The 18,650-nt window shown below is 35.7% G+C and overlaps 1 protein-coding gene across 3 annotated transcripts in view; it reads left to right on the plus strand.

The window, feature by feature from the left end:
- LOC141395163 (estradiol 17-beta-dehydrogenase 11) overlaps positions 1-18,650 on the plus strand; it is a 134,238-nt gene that overhangs the window by 90,213 nt on the left and 25,375 nt on the right. For all 3 annotated transcript variants that reach the window (XM_073970666.1, XM_073970667.1, XM_073970665.1), the window contains 2 exons: positions 556-709; positions 7,136-7,260. In XM_073970666.1, coding sequence (XP_073826767.1) covers positions 556-709; positions 7,136-7,260 — 279 coding nt within the window. The remainder of the gene's footprint in view (positions 1-555; positions 710-7,135; positions 7,261-18,650) is intronic.

Consider the following 18,650-nt stretch of genomic DNA (forward strand, 5'->3'; position numbering starts at 1 on the left):
ACTAAAGTTAAAGAAGCAAGCACAAAAACAAAAGAGTCATAACGTAGTGCCATAAAAAAGAGGTGTAATGTTGCTGTTGTAAATCATGTTAATGTTAAAATAATGGCATATTGTATTTAATTTAATGACAGTTTGTTGTTGGCAACAGAAGCTTGACAAAAATGCCATCAGAAATGTTAACAAACATAATAATAATTAAATAAAATTGTCGACAGCATATTTCTTTCAGCTTGCAGGCATTTATGGTGAGAAATTTTGGAAGATGCTTAAGAAAAATTTTTCTTTTTATACGCAATGGCAGGAAGTCGTTCGAATTTTTTTTTTATGTAATAGGAAACATAATTTAGGAAAACCCTTTCATCATTGACTAGTATTTTTTATGATATATGTATGTAATTTATTTTTTTACTATATTAAAACAAATTGTTTATACATAACAAGTTCAGTTTTTTATTCCATTGCGTTTTTAATTAAGTTAATAAACACAAAAATATTTTTTAAATTTAAAATATTTTGTTAATGATATTTTTGTATACTTTTTATATTTATTTACAGGATCTTTACTACATCGCATTTGGCTACCCTGAAAAGGAATTAAATAATGACATTGCTTTGGTGACTGGTGGCGGCAGTGGTTTGGGCCGTTTGCTGTCGATACGTTTAGGCAAAATGGGTACCAAAGTCGTTGTATGGGATATCAATAAACAAGGTAAATATTAAAAACAATTTAAATAAGAAACAGTCGGCTCTGCCGACAGCTAAAAACCCTCAGATTATGAAGGTTCATAAAAACAGTAACAGCAATGATGACAACGACTATAATAACAACAAGTAAAAAACATTAAGTTCGACCGAGGTGAACTTTTCGAACCCTCCGTCATAACATATTTTGAACTAAAATGGAATAGTTATTTTACTGTTTGGTGCTAAAACTTTTCGACCACGGATACCCCAAAAGACTAAATTTGGTAAAAAATGTATCTAAAATTTTCTTCAATCTGTTGGTACCTCTATATGGGGATATACCAAAAAATTGACCTATGTGGACGATTCTTTGAGGAGAACTTTCATGAAAACCTCAAGTGTCAAATTACAGCTCGTTCGTTTAGAAATTGTAGCTAAAATCCTCAAAACACCTAAAATCGGGGGTACCGTTAAGTGAGATCTATACAAAAACATGGGCCTATGTTAACTATTTGTGATAGAGAAGTTTCGTGACTAATGAAAACCTCAAGAGTCAAATTACACCTATTTTGTTAAAAAAATGTGGCTAAAATCCCCAAAATACCTCAAATCGGGAGGTACCGTTATATTGGGGCTATAACAAAACGTGGACCTATCTTGGAAAGTTTCAGTGGAGAAATTTTTTGGTCATTTGGAACTTCAAATGTCAAATTTCAGCTAATTCGTTCAGAAAATGTAGTCAAAAGCCTTAAAATACCTCAAATCGGGAGGCTATACCCAAACGTGGACCTATCTTGGCAATTTTTAGTGGAAAAGTTGTTTGGTCATTGGGAACCTCAAATGTCAAATTTCAGCCAATTCGGTCAAAAATGTAGCTAAAATCCTCAAAATACCTTAAATCGGGTAGTACCGTTATATGGGATCTATACCAAAACGTGGATTTATATAGCACATCTTCGAACATGACCTGTCTTTGGAAACAAATACTAGGGTGCAAATTTTAGCGTTCTATCTCATATATTGCGGACGCTAGAGTGATTACAACAGACGGGCATGGATAGATCGTCTTAAAATTTTATCCTGATGATGAGAATATATATACTTTATATGGTCTCTAATGATTAGTTCGATGTGTTACAAACAGAAAAACAAACTTAATATACCCTCCATACTATGGTGGAGGGTATAATAATTTTTCCACAAACATCCCTGAAGGGACAAGGGAGACTTCTCTCATATCAATGAGTGCACAAGAACAGACTTCCTCTGATTATGTTCTTATACAGATAGAGAACCTTTCAACAGATGATTCTAATGATGAAAGACCTTTAAATAGGCATCTTTATTGATAGAACCCCTTTCAACTGGCCCTTCTACAGGTGAGAGATCTGTCAAAAGTCTATATATGGAAGTTTCTTCTACAAATGTTAGACCTTCCAATAGGTTTCTTTATGGATGGAAGGCCTTTCATGTGGCTTCTCTACAGATAAAAAACCTCTCAACAAGTTCCTCTATAGTTGTAAGACATTTTAACAGGTAATTCTATGTACGGAAGGCCTTTCGACAGGTGCTTCCAACACCTTCTACAGATGTAAAACCTTTCAGTAGGTCTCTCTATAGATGAAAGGCCTTTAAACTGGCCTTCTAGAGATGAAAGGCCTTTCGAAAACCGGAAGGATTTTCTGCACATGGAAGACCTTCCAACTGGCCCCTTTCACGATGGCAGACCTTTCAATACGTCTCTTTATAGATGGAAGATCTTTCTACAGATGAAAGACCTTCCAACAGGTCCCTCTTTATATTTAATGCCTTTCTAAAGGATGAATCTTTCTATGCATGAAAACCCGTTCAAAAGGTCCTTTCAACAAATAATTTTATTAATGGAAGTCCTTTCGACATGTCTGGCCCCTTTCACGATGGTAGACCTTTCAATACGTCTCTTTATAGATGGAAGATCTTTCTACAGATGAAAGACCTTCCAACAGGTCCCTCTATAGGTGGTCCCACTTTATATTTAATGCCTTTCTAAAGGATGAATCTTTCTATGCACGAAACCCCGTTCAAAAGGTCCTTTCAACAAATAATTTTATTAATGGAAGTCCTTTCGACATGTCTGGCCCCTTTCACGATGGTAGACCTTTCAATACGTCTCTTTATAGATGGAAAATCTATCTACAGATGAAAGACCTTCCAACAGGTCCCTCTATAGGTGGTCCCACTTTATATTTAATACCTTTCTAAAGGATGAATCTTTCTATGCATGAAACCCCGTTCAAAAGGTCCTTTCAACAAGTTATTTTATTAAACAAGCTTAAACAAGCTTCTCTAAAGATCGAAGAGATTTCAACAGTATGGAATCCCATTCTAGAGGCCTATTTATAGATGGAAGGCCTTTCAACTGGGCCTTCTGTAGATTAGAGCTGGCAAACCATCGATATTCCCAACATTAGATATTTTCGATATAATGTTTTAAAATATCGATTGCTATCGATAATATCGTTACGTTGTCATCGCCATTAATTTGGAGATGAAAATGGCGGAAATGTCAATAGTTTTCTTGAAATTATGCAAAAGTAGTTCACAGAAATATAAAGGAGAATAAATAACTACTTCTATTTTATAAAAAAGGTAAAAAATACATTTAATTTTACGGAAAAATGTGTACGTGTGACTACGGACTTACTTTCTTACACACACATAACCGAAAAGCAGCGAAATTTCTATTTATTTCAATTAATTTCAGTAGTGGGATTCTGTAACTCATTTTTGCTGTTATCGATAATTGTCGTTAAAATTAAAATGCTTATAATTTCGATAATTAACGAAATTTTTCGATAAGTTAACGATGAATAAAAAGTAGTCGCTACTTTAATGTTTTTAGTCATAATTTTGCGATTTAATTTTACCGATTTTTGTCGGTAACAGCAAAAATGAGTTACAGAATCCCACTACAGGTTAGGGGTTTTTATTCCGATAATATCGATAGGCAAAACTATCTATCGATATTGAATTTTTAAATAATAATCGATATTATCGATAGTGCCATCGATTTTTTGCCAGCTCTACTGTAGATGGAAGATTTTTTCAAGAAGTCCTTTTATAGATGGAAGATCTTTTAAAAGGTCCCTCTTCATGGAAGCCCTTTCAAGAGGTCCTTGTATAGATGGAGGGCGTTTCGGCTGGTCTTTACACTGAAACAAAAATGCTTCGTTGTATCCATGAAATGTTTCATTCATGCTATGAAACCTTACGTTAGCTAAAATTTTATGATTTTTGGTTTCATAGCATAAATTAAACGGATATCATTGATTTAATGAAACTCTTCAGTTCTTTAAATTTAAGAATAATATGTGTGTAAAATAGCATGTGCTTAAAAAAATCAAGTACGCAAACATCTTTTAAAAAAATGTCGAAAAATTTGATATTTTTGATGTTTTTGGTTTGCTCCAAAAATTAATGGAACAGTTTCATTGAATAAATGAAGCAGTTCATTGGAATATAAGTATAAAATATTTCTTCTAATTATTTTGTCTTTATTAAACAAATGTTTTAAAATTTCCACAATAATAAAATGCACACATTTATATATTACATACATATCTATGTCCCTGTCCACACTAGAGTGAATTTCATTAAAAAAATTTATGAAATTAGGCGTTCTTAGATCGAATTCCTCACTACAGCAATTTCATTAATGAAGAAGTTTCATTGCATTCATTAAAAAGTTTCATTTTATTAATGAAAAATATCATTGCATTAATCAAAAACTTTCATTTCATTAATGAAAAAGTCTCATTGCATTAAAGAACAAGTTTCATTACATCAATGAAGAAGTTTCATAACATTAATGAACAAATTCTTTAATTTTACTTCACTGAAATGCAATGAAACTTTTTCGTTTATTAAATGAAGCTCTACGTTGGTTCAAAATCAATGACAGATTTCATTGATAAAACGTAAAATTTCGTGTATGTTATGAAACTTTTTCTTTGAGTGTATATATATTAAAGGCCTTTTCACAGATCCTTTGGACGGAAGACTTTTCAACAAGCCAATCTATAGATGAAATGCCTTTCTGCAGATCCTTCTTAACTATTTTGATTAAGATAGAATTAGGTTATCTGACATTAAAAGTCCGGGTTCGTTGCATCTACTCCTGGAATGTTTGGTATTGAAAATGGTCCACGTTTTGATATAGACCACATAGAAGGTACCTTCTGATTTTTAATATTTTAAAGTTTGTGGCCTAAATATCAAACGGAAATGGATGAAATTTGGTATTTAGTCTTAAACATTGCAGAAACTAATTATAGGTATGGCTGAACCTTTTCATATAGCTCACATAGAAGGATACTTCACGATTTTCGTTATTTTGAAGGTTGTGGCTTTACTATCCAGCCGATATGGTTGAGATTTGTCGATACAGATACTAGATAAAGGTCGCAATTTTTAAGATAGAGTTTAATAATTTGGTATAGAGGTTTCTATTACTTCTAGGATGTTTGATATTAAATGGGTTACATCGGTCCACGCCTTCATATTGCCCCCCATTGAACGGTAGCTACCGTTTTTCGGTATTTTGAAGGCTGTGGCCTCAGTAATGTGGCAAAATACCCCTCAGTAATGTTGGCGACATTTCCTGAGTATTTCAGCCATGTAAAACTTCTCTACAAAGTGGTGTCTTAAGACACGCCGTTCGGACTCGGCGATAAACAGTAGGTCCCATATCATTGAGCTAATATGAATCGGAAGTCTCCCTTGTCCCTTCAGGGATGTTTGTGGAACAATTATTATAAAACTTCCCAGAAGATAATTATAAGTATAAGTCTTAGTTTTGATATAGCCCCCAGAGAAGCGTACCTCCCGATTTTCCATGTTTTGAAGGTTTTAGCTTCATTACCACACTGACCGCCGAAATGGCTGATATTTGTATTTAGTTTTCGTTTGGTGTATTAATCTAACCACCTGAAATTTGTCGGTACAGGTACACGTCCTTAGAAAAGTACCTTCCGATTTACGGTATTTTGAAGGTTATGTCCTCAAAATCCCATCAAAATATCTGAAATTTGGTCTTCGTTGGGGTATAAAATTTTATCATGAAATTTGTCGGTATAGGTCCACATCTTCATATGGCCCCCATAGAACTGTACCTCCCGATATTCGGTATTTTGAAGGTTGGGGCCTCAAAATTCAACCGAAATGTCTGAAATTTCGTATTAAGTCTTTCATGGGATGCAAAAAATATTCCAAAAGAGAATTATAAGTGTAGGTCCACGTCTTTATATCAGAGCTCCGAATACTCGCTCGAATTCCACTTGCCCTTCCCCAACGCCAAACAAAAACTTATCCCACCCCAAATAAACTTGCCCCACAACCACGAAAAATATTGCACCCAAAAAAATTACCACCTCCCCCCAAATTTTCACTCACGAGTGAATCGGAGCTCTGCTTTATATATAACGGCACCTACCGATTTTCGCTATAGTGAAGGTTGTGCCCTCAATATCCCGTGGAAATGGCAGAAATTTGGGCGTTTTAAAACTTTTCAATTTTCCTGTGAAATGGCTGACATTTGGTAATAAGATTTCGTTGGGGTTATAAATCTTCCACTAGAATTTTTTTCGGTATAGGCCCACGTCTTAATATAGACCCCCATAGAGGGTATCCTCAATTTTCGGTATTCAAACACATTGTTAAACACAAATGACTAAAATTTAGTATTTAGTTTTACAAAACTTTCCTCCAAAAAGTTCTCTGTACAGGTCTACGTTTCACACAGCCTCCATAGAACGGTACTCCCCGATTTTCGTTATTTTGAATGTTTAAGTCACATTTTTCAAACAGAAAAACTAAAATTTGCTTTTAGTCTTCGTTAAAGTTACAAAACTTAGGTACAGGTACAAAGCATCCATTGCAAAAAATCAGACAGTATACATATGTCCACCTTTTGCTATAGACTCCATATCACGGTAGCAGCATTCATGATTTTTTGAAGATTTTAGTCACATTTTTTACCGAATTTTTTGTCAAATTTTCGAACCTGTAATTTAATTTTGGGTATTGCCAGAGGATACAAATCACTCAGAGGATACAAAAGCTCAATTCGGAAAATTGTTTTGGGAAGAACAACGATGGCGCTCCAAATGAGCTCTTTTAAATGTAGTATTATCAGTTAGGAAATTCTGCTCTTGCAAGGAATAAGAGGAAGAGTGCTAAGTATTTTCATTCACGAAAGGAAACTAAATGTTCCTAATTACTTCTACACAATTGGTGGTGGAGGGTAAAACAAGTTCGGCCCGTCCAAACTTAATGCCGTTCTTAATTGTTTTTGTTTGAAATTTATTGTAGCTGGGCCTTAGTGTATAATTTACCCTTATTATTTTCTATATTACCGTTCATCTCAATGCCATTTTAATATTACTCTCATTTTTTGTTTACTTTTTTCTTCTAGGCATTGATGAAACCGTCAAAATGGTTCAAGAGTCTGGCGGCTTTTGTAAAGGTTATGTTGTTGATATTTCACGTAAAGAAGAAGTTTATAAAGCAGCGGAAGTCTTGAGACATGAAGTTGGTGATGTAAGTACAATTTTAATGTGTAACATAATAACAACTATTTGTATTATGTATATTAGTATGTATGGCATTGTTAACCTTCTTAAGAAATAGCACATAAGTGCCCTTATTATTTATAATAATAAATGTTGTGTATGTCTTTCTTCATACCCTACCAACCCACCAACCATCAAACCTACGTACCAACCTACCACAATAAACATCTATATTAAATAATATGTGCATGAATCTGTGCAGTAACAACAACAATTGCATAATTTCATATCATGTTACACATGACTTGATTTATAATCATAACTACTGCTAGTAGGTTATTACCAGGTAATAAGTTTCCCCCTATCTTTTGAGATTTATGCTCTAAGAGAGCTGCAACAATAATATCACGAAGATTAATGTATATCCATTTATAACAATAAGTTTGCTCGTGTTTTTTTTTTTTTGTTTTCCTTAACACGAATGAATGGCAAGGCATGACAGCATGAAAAATGTCAAAGTCAGCATGATATTTAGATAGGTAGACGGTAGGAAAAAATCGCAACAGACACTTGAGTAGTTACATATGTAGTGTTTTTTGTTATTAATATTCGGAGAAATAATTCATCTTAACACGCAATCTTAGTAGGCTTGGTGTTAAAAATAAAATAAAACAAATGTTAATAATCACTTGATGCCTGATGAACTTTGTTTCGTAATAAATGCGTGTCTTCCTGTTTGTTGTAATACCTTGACCTACAAATACAACTTCTGATGGGCACTCTTTCCTTCTTTAGTAGATAATAATTTGTTTTTTTTTTCAGTTTAATTCAATTACATGAACATATTATTTAAATAATTATCTTTATTGGTTTAGTCACAAGATTGCACTCGATATATTTTTGAACTAGTTTTGCAAAAACAAAGAAACAAAAATAAAATATGTTTTAACGGCAAGGGAACCCCAATGTTATGTAGCAAAATAAGCTCACGATTTCTGTTGCTTCAACAGAGAAGAGAGTCTTAATAAATAAAACAGCTCATTAGCCGCAAAATAAACTAATTTAACGAGAATCTTGATAAAGCCATTTCGCAGTGGAATGCACATGTCGTGCAACGTACATATTGTATGTACAAAGTATGTACAGTCGAAATCGCTTATAACGTCGGTCAAGGGACCGACGGAATTTGTCGCTATAACCGATATGTCGTTACAAGCGATAGAGCTATAAAGGGCCGCAGAGATTTGGGACTTCTGGATATCGTCGTTATAACCGATATGACGTTATAAACGACGACGTTATAAGCGATTTCGACTGTACTATGTAAATAAAAGACTTAAGATACAAACCTTATTGAACACACAATGCTAAAGGTAGTGTATACATTGTATACTATACAATAAACAAGTTCTACGGTGTCGACTGTGTCACACAGTAAACAATTAACCAAAGCCAATACGGCGAATAAGAAACGTTATTAACTTAACTATGTTACGTGAATATTTTTAAATTCGTACTCAAACTATAGACTTCAAAGTGCTGAGTTTTTTGGAATATCGAAAACAAATTTATTTAGGGTATTTCTTGATGACTCCAAAGGCTCTACAATGCCTTTGAGATGGTTTGTTCCTTCCTAATATATGATCGCTTTATGAGCTCAAAACAAGTTCTATCTGCTTAGTGGATGGACAATATTTATTTTATTATTTTTATATATTTATTTTCTAGCAGACTTGGGTCCGCATTGCTTACCCGTCGTATTGCGTTTTAATGACAACTTTTTATGGAGTTTATGCTTTACAATACAAAAATAGGTAATTTCTACCTCATTTCTTCGGGTCCATTTTCAAACCGAGTTATTCATTGAGGATTTTAAATTTATCAACAGATTTTGTTTGCAATGTTTCTTTTTCTCTTACCGACTTTGTCGGATTTTTTGCTGCTTTGGATTTATTATCTTCCTAAAGCGATAAAAGTTAAAACAAGTAAAAAAGCGTTAAGTTCGGCCGGGCCGAACTTTTCATACCCTCCACCATAAAATATTCTGAACTAAAATGGAATAATTAGTTTTCATTCCTGTCCCCAACTTTAAGTGGGTACGTTAAAATGTCAGATAATGTACATAAAATGTTTCATTCGGTAGGCCCTTTTTTATGGTGCCTATATCTAACTATGTATGTTGACAATTTTTGGTGGGCTAGAAATTGGGAGGAACCGTTATATAGGGGTTATAATAAAACATGGACCTATGTTGACAGTTGTTGATGGGAGCCTTTAATGTCAAATAACTCCTAATTCGGTTAAAAATTGTAGCTAGAATCCTTAAAATACCGAAAATCGGTACATAACGTGGGAACTTCAAATGTCATTAACAGCTAGTTCGGAGGTACCCCTATATGTGGGCTATACGAAAATATGAACTTAAATGAATAATTTTTGTTTCAAATTACAGAAAGTTCGTCCAAAAAATAAAGCTAAGGTACGGAAAATCGGGAGGTTTGTTTTGGGGCTATACCAAACCACGGACATACGTTCGGTTAAACATTTTAAGTAAAATCCTCAAAGTACCGAAAATCGGGAAGTATCGTTATATTGGGGCTATGTTGAAAATTGTTGATGCAGATGTGTGGTGACCACTACAACCTTCAAAAGTCAAATTACAGTTAGTTCGGTTAAAATTTTAGCTAAAATTGTCAATTACTGAAAATTGGGAGGTACCGTTATATGGGAGCTATATCCGAACATGGACCTATGTTGACAATTTTTTATGGAGAGGTGTTGGGACCACTAAGAACTTCAAATGTCAAATTACTGCTAGTTCGGTTAATATTGTAGTTAAAATCATCAAATTACTGAATATCGGGAGGTACTTTTATATGTGAGCTTTATCAATACATTGACCTTTCTTGACAATTTTTGGTGGAGAGGTGTGGTGACCACTAAGAATTTCAAATGTCAAATGTTCAAATTACAGATAATTCGGTTAAAACTTGTAGGTAAAATTCTCAAAATACCGAAAATCCGTTATATGGGGATACCGAAATCCGTTATACCGAGGTACCGTTATATGGGGCTATAACAAAACATGGACCTACGTTCATAATTATTTCGAATATAAGTTTTTTGGTCACTAAGAACCCTAAATATCAAATTATAGCTAATTCGGTCTAGAAATGTGAATTTAAACGTCAAAATACCTGATACCGGGCGGTAACGTTATATGGGGGCTATTCCAAAACATTGATCTATGTCCACTAGTTTTGTTATATAAGTTTATTGACACTTAAGAACCCTAAATGTCAATTTATAGCTAAATCGGTCTGAAAATGTAGCTAAACACGTCAAAATACCTTAAATCGGGGGTACCGTTATATGGGGGCTATATCAAAACGTGGACCTATGTCCTTTTGTTATATAAGTTTATTGACACTTAATAACCCTAAATGTCACATTATAGATAAATCGGTCTGAAAATGTAGCTAACAACGTCAAAATACCGTAAATCGGGGGGTACCGTTATATGGGGGCTATACCAAAACGTGGACCTATGTCCACAAGTTTTGTTATATAAGTTTAGTGACGCTTAAGAGCCGTAAATGTCAAATTAGGGCTAAATCGGTCTGAAAATGTAGCTAAAAACGTCAAAATAACGTAAATCGGGGGGGTACCGTTATATGGGGGCTATACCAAAACCTTGACCTATGTCCACCACTTTTGTTATATAAGTTTATTGACACTTAAGAACCCTAAATGTCAAATTATAGCTAAATCGGTCTGAAAATGTAGCTAAAAACGGCAAAATACCGTAAATCGGGGGGTACCGTTATATGGGGGCTATACCAAAACGTGGACCTATGTCCACAACTTTTGTTATATAAGTTTTTTGATACTTAAGAACCCTAAATGTCAAAGTATAGCTAAATCTGTTTGAAAATGTAGCTAAAAACGTCAAAATTCCTTAAATCGGGGGTACCGTTATATGGGGGCTATACCAAAACGTGGACCGATATAGCCCATCATCGAACTTGACCTGTCTGCAAATAAAAGACGCATTTTCCCAAAATTTCAGCGTCCTATCTCCATTTTTGTGGATGCTAGAGTGATTACCACAGACGGACGGACGGACGTGCACAGATCGACTCAGAATTTTACCCTGATCAAGAATATATATACTTTATAGGGTCGCAAATGAGTATTTCAATGCGTTACAAACGGAAAAACAAACTTAATATACCCTCCATACTATGGTGGAGGGTATAAAAAATGGTTAAGTCAAATTCTCCTGCTTACTGAAACGTGTCTGTTTTTACTTTTGAACTTCACCATTTAAGGGAATTTTCAAATATGTAGTTTTCTTTAAGCGATATACCGTGCCACCTTCGAAATTCATGCCTACATGTACCACGGTACATTCCACAACACTTTGTAAAAATCGGTTCGCTAATTTTCGAGATATTACTTACTTACTTAGCTGGCCCATTACCGAACATTTGTTCCATAGACCGAACTACGAAGAATTTGTCTCTCAAACACGCCAAGCACTGCCTTGTCTGCTTGCGCAAGTACCCAGGCTTGTATCAGCGTTATTTTTGTTTGACGAGTTGTGGCTTTGTTTTTGAAGTGCTTACTTAAGTCAAAGTAGCATCTGTTGGCCAATACAATTCTTCTTTTCATTTCACAACTGATGTCGTTTGTTGTGTTTACGGCGAGGTATACGAAGTCTTTTACTACCTCAAAATTATAGGAACCAACTTCAACAGTTGGTCCGATTTCAATGGACGCATTGCGCGTCTACACCATCAACTAGGTCTTCTCGCCGTTTACCGCCAGACCCACATTAGCAGATTCTCCTTCGACCTTCATAAAGGTATCGGTTACTTCTTTTACTGATCTCCAATAATGTCTATATCATCATCATAAGCAAGTAACATGTGGCTATTGGTGTAAATTGTGCCATTTCTTTTGACGTTTGCCTCTCGTATAACCTTTTCTAACAGGATGTCTCCTTGCCTAAAACCTCTTTTGGTACAAAACTCTTCGGAGAGGTTTTTTCCTATTTTAACTGAAGATCTTTTGACAGTTAGAGTCATTTTACAAAACCGAATGAGCTTTGCGGGGATACCAAATTCAGACATGGCTTGGAATACTTTTGAACGTAGCGGGCTGTCGAAGTCTACTTTATAATCGACAAAAAGGTGATAGGTGTCGATCTGCATCTCTTGGGTCTTCTCCAGGATTTACCGCAGGATAAATATCTGGTCAATGGTGGACTTGCCAGGTCTAAAGCCTCATTGGTATGGTCCAATTATTTCGTTGACTATGTGCTTTAGTCGTTCACACAATGTGCCTGACACTATCTTGTAGGCGATAGTGAGAAGACGTATGCACCTATAGTTGGAGCATAAAGTCTTATCTCCTTTCTTATGGACGGGACACAAGATGCTCAGGTTCCAATCGTCGGGTACGCGTTCTTCCTGCCAGATGGAGCTAACTAGCTGATGCATACACCTTATCGGCGTGTCTCCTCCGGTTTTAAACAGCTCGGCTGGTAGGCCATCAGCTCCTGCTGCCTTATTATTCTTCAGCCGGTTTATTGCTGTCTTTAGCTTATCTTGGTCGGGTGGTATACATTCAATACCATCTTCTGGGGTTGGATCTGTGGTATCTTCGTCGACTTCGCTACCATTGGATACCAACAGTTTGGAAAAATGCTCTTTCCATATCCTTAGCACACTATCTGTATCAGTTAACAGATTACCTTGCTGGTCTCTACAGGAGGATGTGCCAGTTCCAAAGCCATCAGTTTGATGTTTCACTCTATGGTAGAATTTCCGGACTTCATTCTGTCTCCTGTACATCTCGGTTTGTTCACACTCCCGCTTTTCCATCTCTCTCGTTTTCCTGCGGAATAGACGTTTTTCCTCTCTCCTTTTCTCCCGATACCTATCTCGTGCGCTACGCGTTGCTACGGATTGTAAAGTAGCCCTATATGCCGCATTTTTCTCTTCGGTAGCAGCACGACACTCCTGATCATACTATGAATTCCTTGGTGGAGGTCTCTGGTATCCAAGTATGGATTTTGCGGCTGTTCGCATGGAATGGGCAATACTTTGCCATTGCGCTGATATGTTATCGGGATGAGGAGTGCTTTGATTAAGCAATTGGGCTAATTGAGTGGAATATGCTGTGGCTATCTGTTGTGGTTGCAGCTTACCGATGTCTAACTTTCGTGCTGTGTCTGTTCGTACTTTGTTTGCTACGTTTAACCGGGTGCGTACCTTTGCTGCAACAAGGTAGTGGTCGGAGTCTATGTTTGCTCCTCGGAATGAAAGCACATCAAACACGCTCGATGAATGTCTTCCATCTATCACAACATGATCAATTTGATTTCTTGTTTTCTGGATCTGGAGACAGCCAGGTGCCCTTATGGATGTCGAGATGTTGAAATCTGTGGAGACTGAATTTTCCGACTGTTGGGCCAAACATATTTTCCTTTCCAATTTTGGCATTAAAATCGCCTAGAATAATTTTAATGTCAGTCAGTTTGGTCAGTTCGTCCTTGTCTTCGGTGGAAGCATGAGCGCAAATGAAGCTTTTATTCGAATTGTAGCAAGTCTTTCATTCACTAGTGTGAAGCTGGAAACCAGGTGTTTTAACCTCCGACCAACTACAAATCCGCAACCAAACTCATGCTTTATGTCATGGCAGCTATAATACAGTGCGTCACCTTTAGGCGTTGTTGTGACGCCTTTCCCATTCCATCGTATTTCCTGTATGGCAGTAATGTCGGCCTTGTACATTTCAAGTACATCTGCCAATTCGTAAACTGCACCTTCTCTATAAAGAGTGCGAACATTCCAGGTGCAGATTCGCAGATCATGGTCCTTAAAACGTTTGCGGGTGTCGTCAACTTTAGAGGGATTTGTTTTTCTTTTGTTTTTTCATAGTACGCTGCTTTTTCTAGGGGAGGGTTACTAACCCTGCGCCCAAACCCAAGTTTTTAACGTTCTTATGGGTGAACGCGCGGCACATGTTAGCTCACTACCTTTAACAGGTGTTAAAGGCAGTTCCCCAGATGACACCACGGGGAGGTCAGTGCCCACTTGAGACGAAAGAGGGGCCATGTTAAAGCCGGTCAGGACCGTTCCTTGGTATCTTTCATTCCCTACGTCAACATATAACATAATATAATCTTCCACAAGCATACATTCGATATTGCGTGAACACCTGGCCGCAAAATAGGTTTTGTTCTCGTTGGATCCTCTGTCGATCGGTGCTAGAAATTTCAAAAAAATGTGATGTCGTTGCTTTAAAAGATGTTTATAAGATCGTCGCAGGCAACTACCGCTTGCATTATTTATTTCGCATACTTGCATTATTTAACTGATTTTCGCAGTAAAACAAATGATGAAGAAATTTTCCAATTTTAGCCCATCTTTTGTTATGATCCCGTTATTTTATAGCAGTATTTTTGATTCACACTGAAATCTAAGAACCACTTCGTATTACACATTCACCAAATATTTTTATTTTAAACAATTTTAATGCACATGGTGAGCCAATAATATCAGATTTTATTTTTGACCTCAATACAAATTAAGCTGCTAAAGAATAAATCGCCGGAGCATTGACCGATGGGCATGTGTATTTTACATTAGTGTTTCCTTGGAACTGCATTAATGAAAACAAATAAATAAAACAGAACACGAGCCGCCGTTAAAAGCCATATTTTATTGTCGTAACGATTTCAAAAATTTAACAAAGTTCCCAATATTATCTTAATACACATGTTAAATTTCAACACAGACAAATCGGAATTTATTTTTAAATATTTAAATTTTTACAAATAAAAAATAACGATGATATCGAAATAATGGTCGAACAGAATTTTTGTGTTCTTGTTTGTAGCATTTTTAACTATATAAGCATAAGGTTTTGTTTCAATAGGAGACTCGGGTAGAAGGGTTTATGTTTGTGGAAGGCATGTTAGTAGGCCCCCTATCTACAGAAGGCCATTGAGATAGATGATCTTCTATCTATAGAAAATTCTTGCAATAAAACATCTGTCAACAAAAAATTGTTGTCATAGGACTTTCCATATACATTGTAAGAGATTTGTATAATATTAAACCCAATATTAGTAAGTTTTTGTTTAAGTTAGTTAAATTTTAAATTTAGATGTCTTATTGCAAGGACCTCTATAAATGGAAGACCTTGTCTAAATTTTTCCTGTCGCACCAAAAAGTGTTCTATCTATCCGAATTTCTTTCTGAATTTCTAGTCGGCTTTCTCCTATCTGCTCTAGTTTCCGAGATATCCACGCCTTGACGGGAAAGCATCAACTTTTTTCAGTTATGAAATTAATATTTTAAAAACTTACAAGTTTAAAAACACATTTCAAACATCAGAATTTTAATTTTCGATTTAGAAGTATTTAATTTATTTAGGCAATTTTTCTTTCTGTGTATAGGAAGGATCTGTTTTTTTCTTTATAGTATGTTGGCTCAGACCCAAAGCAACAAAAATCACCCGATATTTTAACGATCAACGTATCTTAATGCCAACATTGGACCCCATTATTGAATAAGAGTCATGGGAACTTTAAGTTTCACGAAGAACTGTACCAAAATTTAAGTAGAAGTTCAAGTTTATTTTGCACCATCTCTCTTCTATCATTCATTTTTCATTAGTTCTTTATAAATCCAACAAGAAACTGGCAACTTATGCCAATTTGTTAACGTATTATAGCCAATTGAAGGCCCCAGCCTTCAAATAGTCTTATTTCCCCAGTATTAAAGACATCGTTTAACTAATTTTAGCGTTTTAAACTTGAAATGGCTTTTATTCGTTCCGATTTTAAAGAATCGCGACAATATCATTCAAAATTTGCAGTCGTACTCAAATTACTAAAGAATGTGCTATTTCGATGAAACACTTCAAACCGTACAAAATTTGGGCTTTGTAAAAGAAAATTATAATAAAATATAACGGTACTTTATCGAAGCAAAACTTTTTGTAGAAAAATACTTCATAAGTGTACGAAACAAGATATACAAACATATCTCAGGATATTCGACTAATGTCAACTAAAATGAAGTAACAAATAAAAATTTGAAATGTGCTATTGAAATGAAACGGAGTGTATAAATAGGAAAACTTTTACAGAAAAAATGTTTACAAGAGAATTTTCTACATAGAATTTCCAACCCCGATATCTGTTTTCCGTATGTTCCTAAAGTGAACCATTTATTTTTTTAATACAAGTGAAATTATTGATTATACCTTCATCCTTTAGGATAACGGGGGCATATGCACTTTGATACGTCCAAAAATAAACCGCATGGAAATACTCTACCCCTCTGTTCACTGTTAAGAATTTGATGTTGCCTGGCCTGGCAATCGAAACCTGGCATTCAGAATCCAAGGCTGTTATGTATACCATTGCAGCAGGATAGCACCAACGTTCAAAACAGTGTCCCTCCGAAATAATGGTCTCGGACCCCAATCCGAAATCCGTTTCAGACAATTTAGTGTCGATTTAGGTCTGGCTGGCAGGGCACCAATTGGTCCAAAATATGGATCTTGTTATATTTTTTCCAAACGAAAACCAAGTTCGAATATGGACTATATCGGACCACTCCTTCAAGTAGCTCCATCACAGAATTTGGAAATTGTTCGCTAAAATGAACGCATTTTAACTCCCGAGGAGAGTATCCTTTTTGGTCCAAACTTGGCAATATTTCTTTCAGACATATATGAAACATAAACTATCTCGGTCCACTGCTTCACAAAAATGAAACGTTTCTCCAAAAAATGGAGACTCAGGACATATCTCGGATCGTTTTGAATTTTTTTGCTGTATGGTATCCTCGAGGGCAAGTCTATATTTCCTGAGAGCATGGCCCAATAGCTTTAAAACCCCTACCGGCCCCAAATACAATTACTGATGAGTAGTTTAACTTACGAATTAAATACAATGCTGGCCAAAACTTTACGATTTCTTCCATGTGTGCATCAGTTCCAAAAAGGTCTATATTGGACAAAAGCTTTTTTGTTAAAAAAAAAACAGTTTCCGTTAAAGTCCAGTTTAAGAGCTATTTAAGGGTCTTAATGGAAGTGTCCTTGTGGCCCTGTATACAGCGACATAATGTTTTCCGTGGACCTGACATAATGCTCCATGGGCTCTACAAATCCTATGGTGCCCATATAAAATGGATTATGGGCACAATTACTATCGAAAGAGGTGACTGATATTGACCTCACCTTTGCGCCTCGTATTATAAATCTCATCCCTGACAAAAGTTCAAAGTGTTCACTTAATTACAGTTAAAAATTGTTTAATGTTTTTTTTTATATCCCCAGCCTTTAGGGTAACGGGGATATATACATTTTGACCAAACTGTGCCTCATCAAAATAATGGTTTTAGACCCCAAATATGTTTGGACGAAATTTGTTTCAGACAATTTGAAGTCGACTTAGGTCTGTCTGTCTGTCCGGCTGGTGCACACCATAACTCTCGAACGGGTTAACCGATTATGATCAATTTCGCACTTCGTAATATTTTGCTCGAACTTAGTTCAAGTTCATAGATGGGTCATATCGGTTCACTTCTTCGGATACCTCTCCCACAAAAGTTCAAAAGTTTTCTAGCGAAGTCCCAAATACCCAACCAATATGTTACGATCGTTTCGCTGTTGGTTCTAATAATTCAGCTCATCAGGCATATCGGATGTGAATGGGTAGAAGACAAAGGCTGCGTCTGTCGGTCCAACCTTCGGGTAATTCCCACAAAAAAATTAAGCTTAAAAGCTCCTCCCGGACTGTTTTAATTTTTTTCAACAGGTTGTCCTTGCTGTCGGTACAATTTGTTTGGGGGCAAGTCCACACTTCCCGGACTGTTTTAATTTTTTTCAACAGGTTGTCCTTGCTGTCGGTACAATTTGTTTGGGGGCAAGTCCACACTTCCTGAGATAATGTCAAATCCACAAGATAATTCTCGCAGGGTGTTTCTGATGGATTATTTCATGCATCAGGTATTAATATGGACTATATCGGTCCTGTCGTTCGGGTACTTCCCATACACAATTTCGGAAAAGTGAATTTTTCGCAGAAGGTTTTTTTCACGGTCCCTATTACAATGCACAATAAATGCGCCCAATTACAAGAATAAAAACATAATGTTATCATTTTAAAAATTTAAAGACAGAAATCACCTCTAAACATTCCAAATTTTTCGAAACTCAACTTATTTTTGCCATTTGTCACGGTCCTTAAGGAGAAAAAGGCTTACGAATGTGACTAATTTGAAGAAAAAATATATTTTAAAATTAGGAAAACATGGTGTTATCATTAGCGAGTTTCTGAAACAAAGGACTATTATTCACACCTTAACTTATGTTTAATGATTTATTAAATTT

This window comes from Musca autumnalis, unplaced genomic scaffold (genome assembly GCF_047663935.1).
Source record: "Musca autumnalis isolate F117 unplaced genomic scaffold, ASM4766393v1 scaffold_2, whole genome shotgun sequence".
Taxonomy (NCBI): Eukaryota; Metazoa; Arthropoda; class Insecta; order Diptera; family Muscidae; genus Musca; species Musca autumnalis.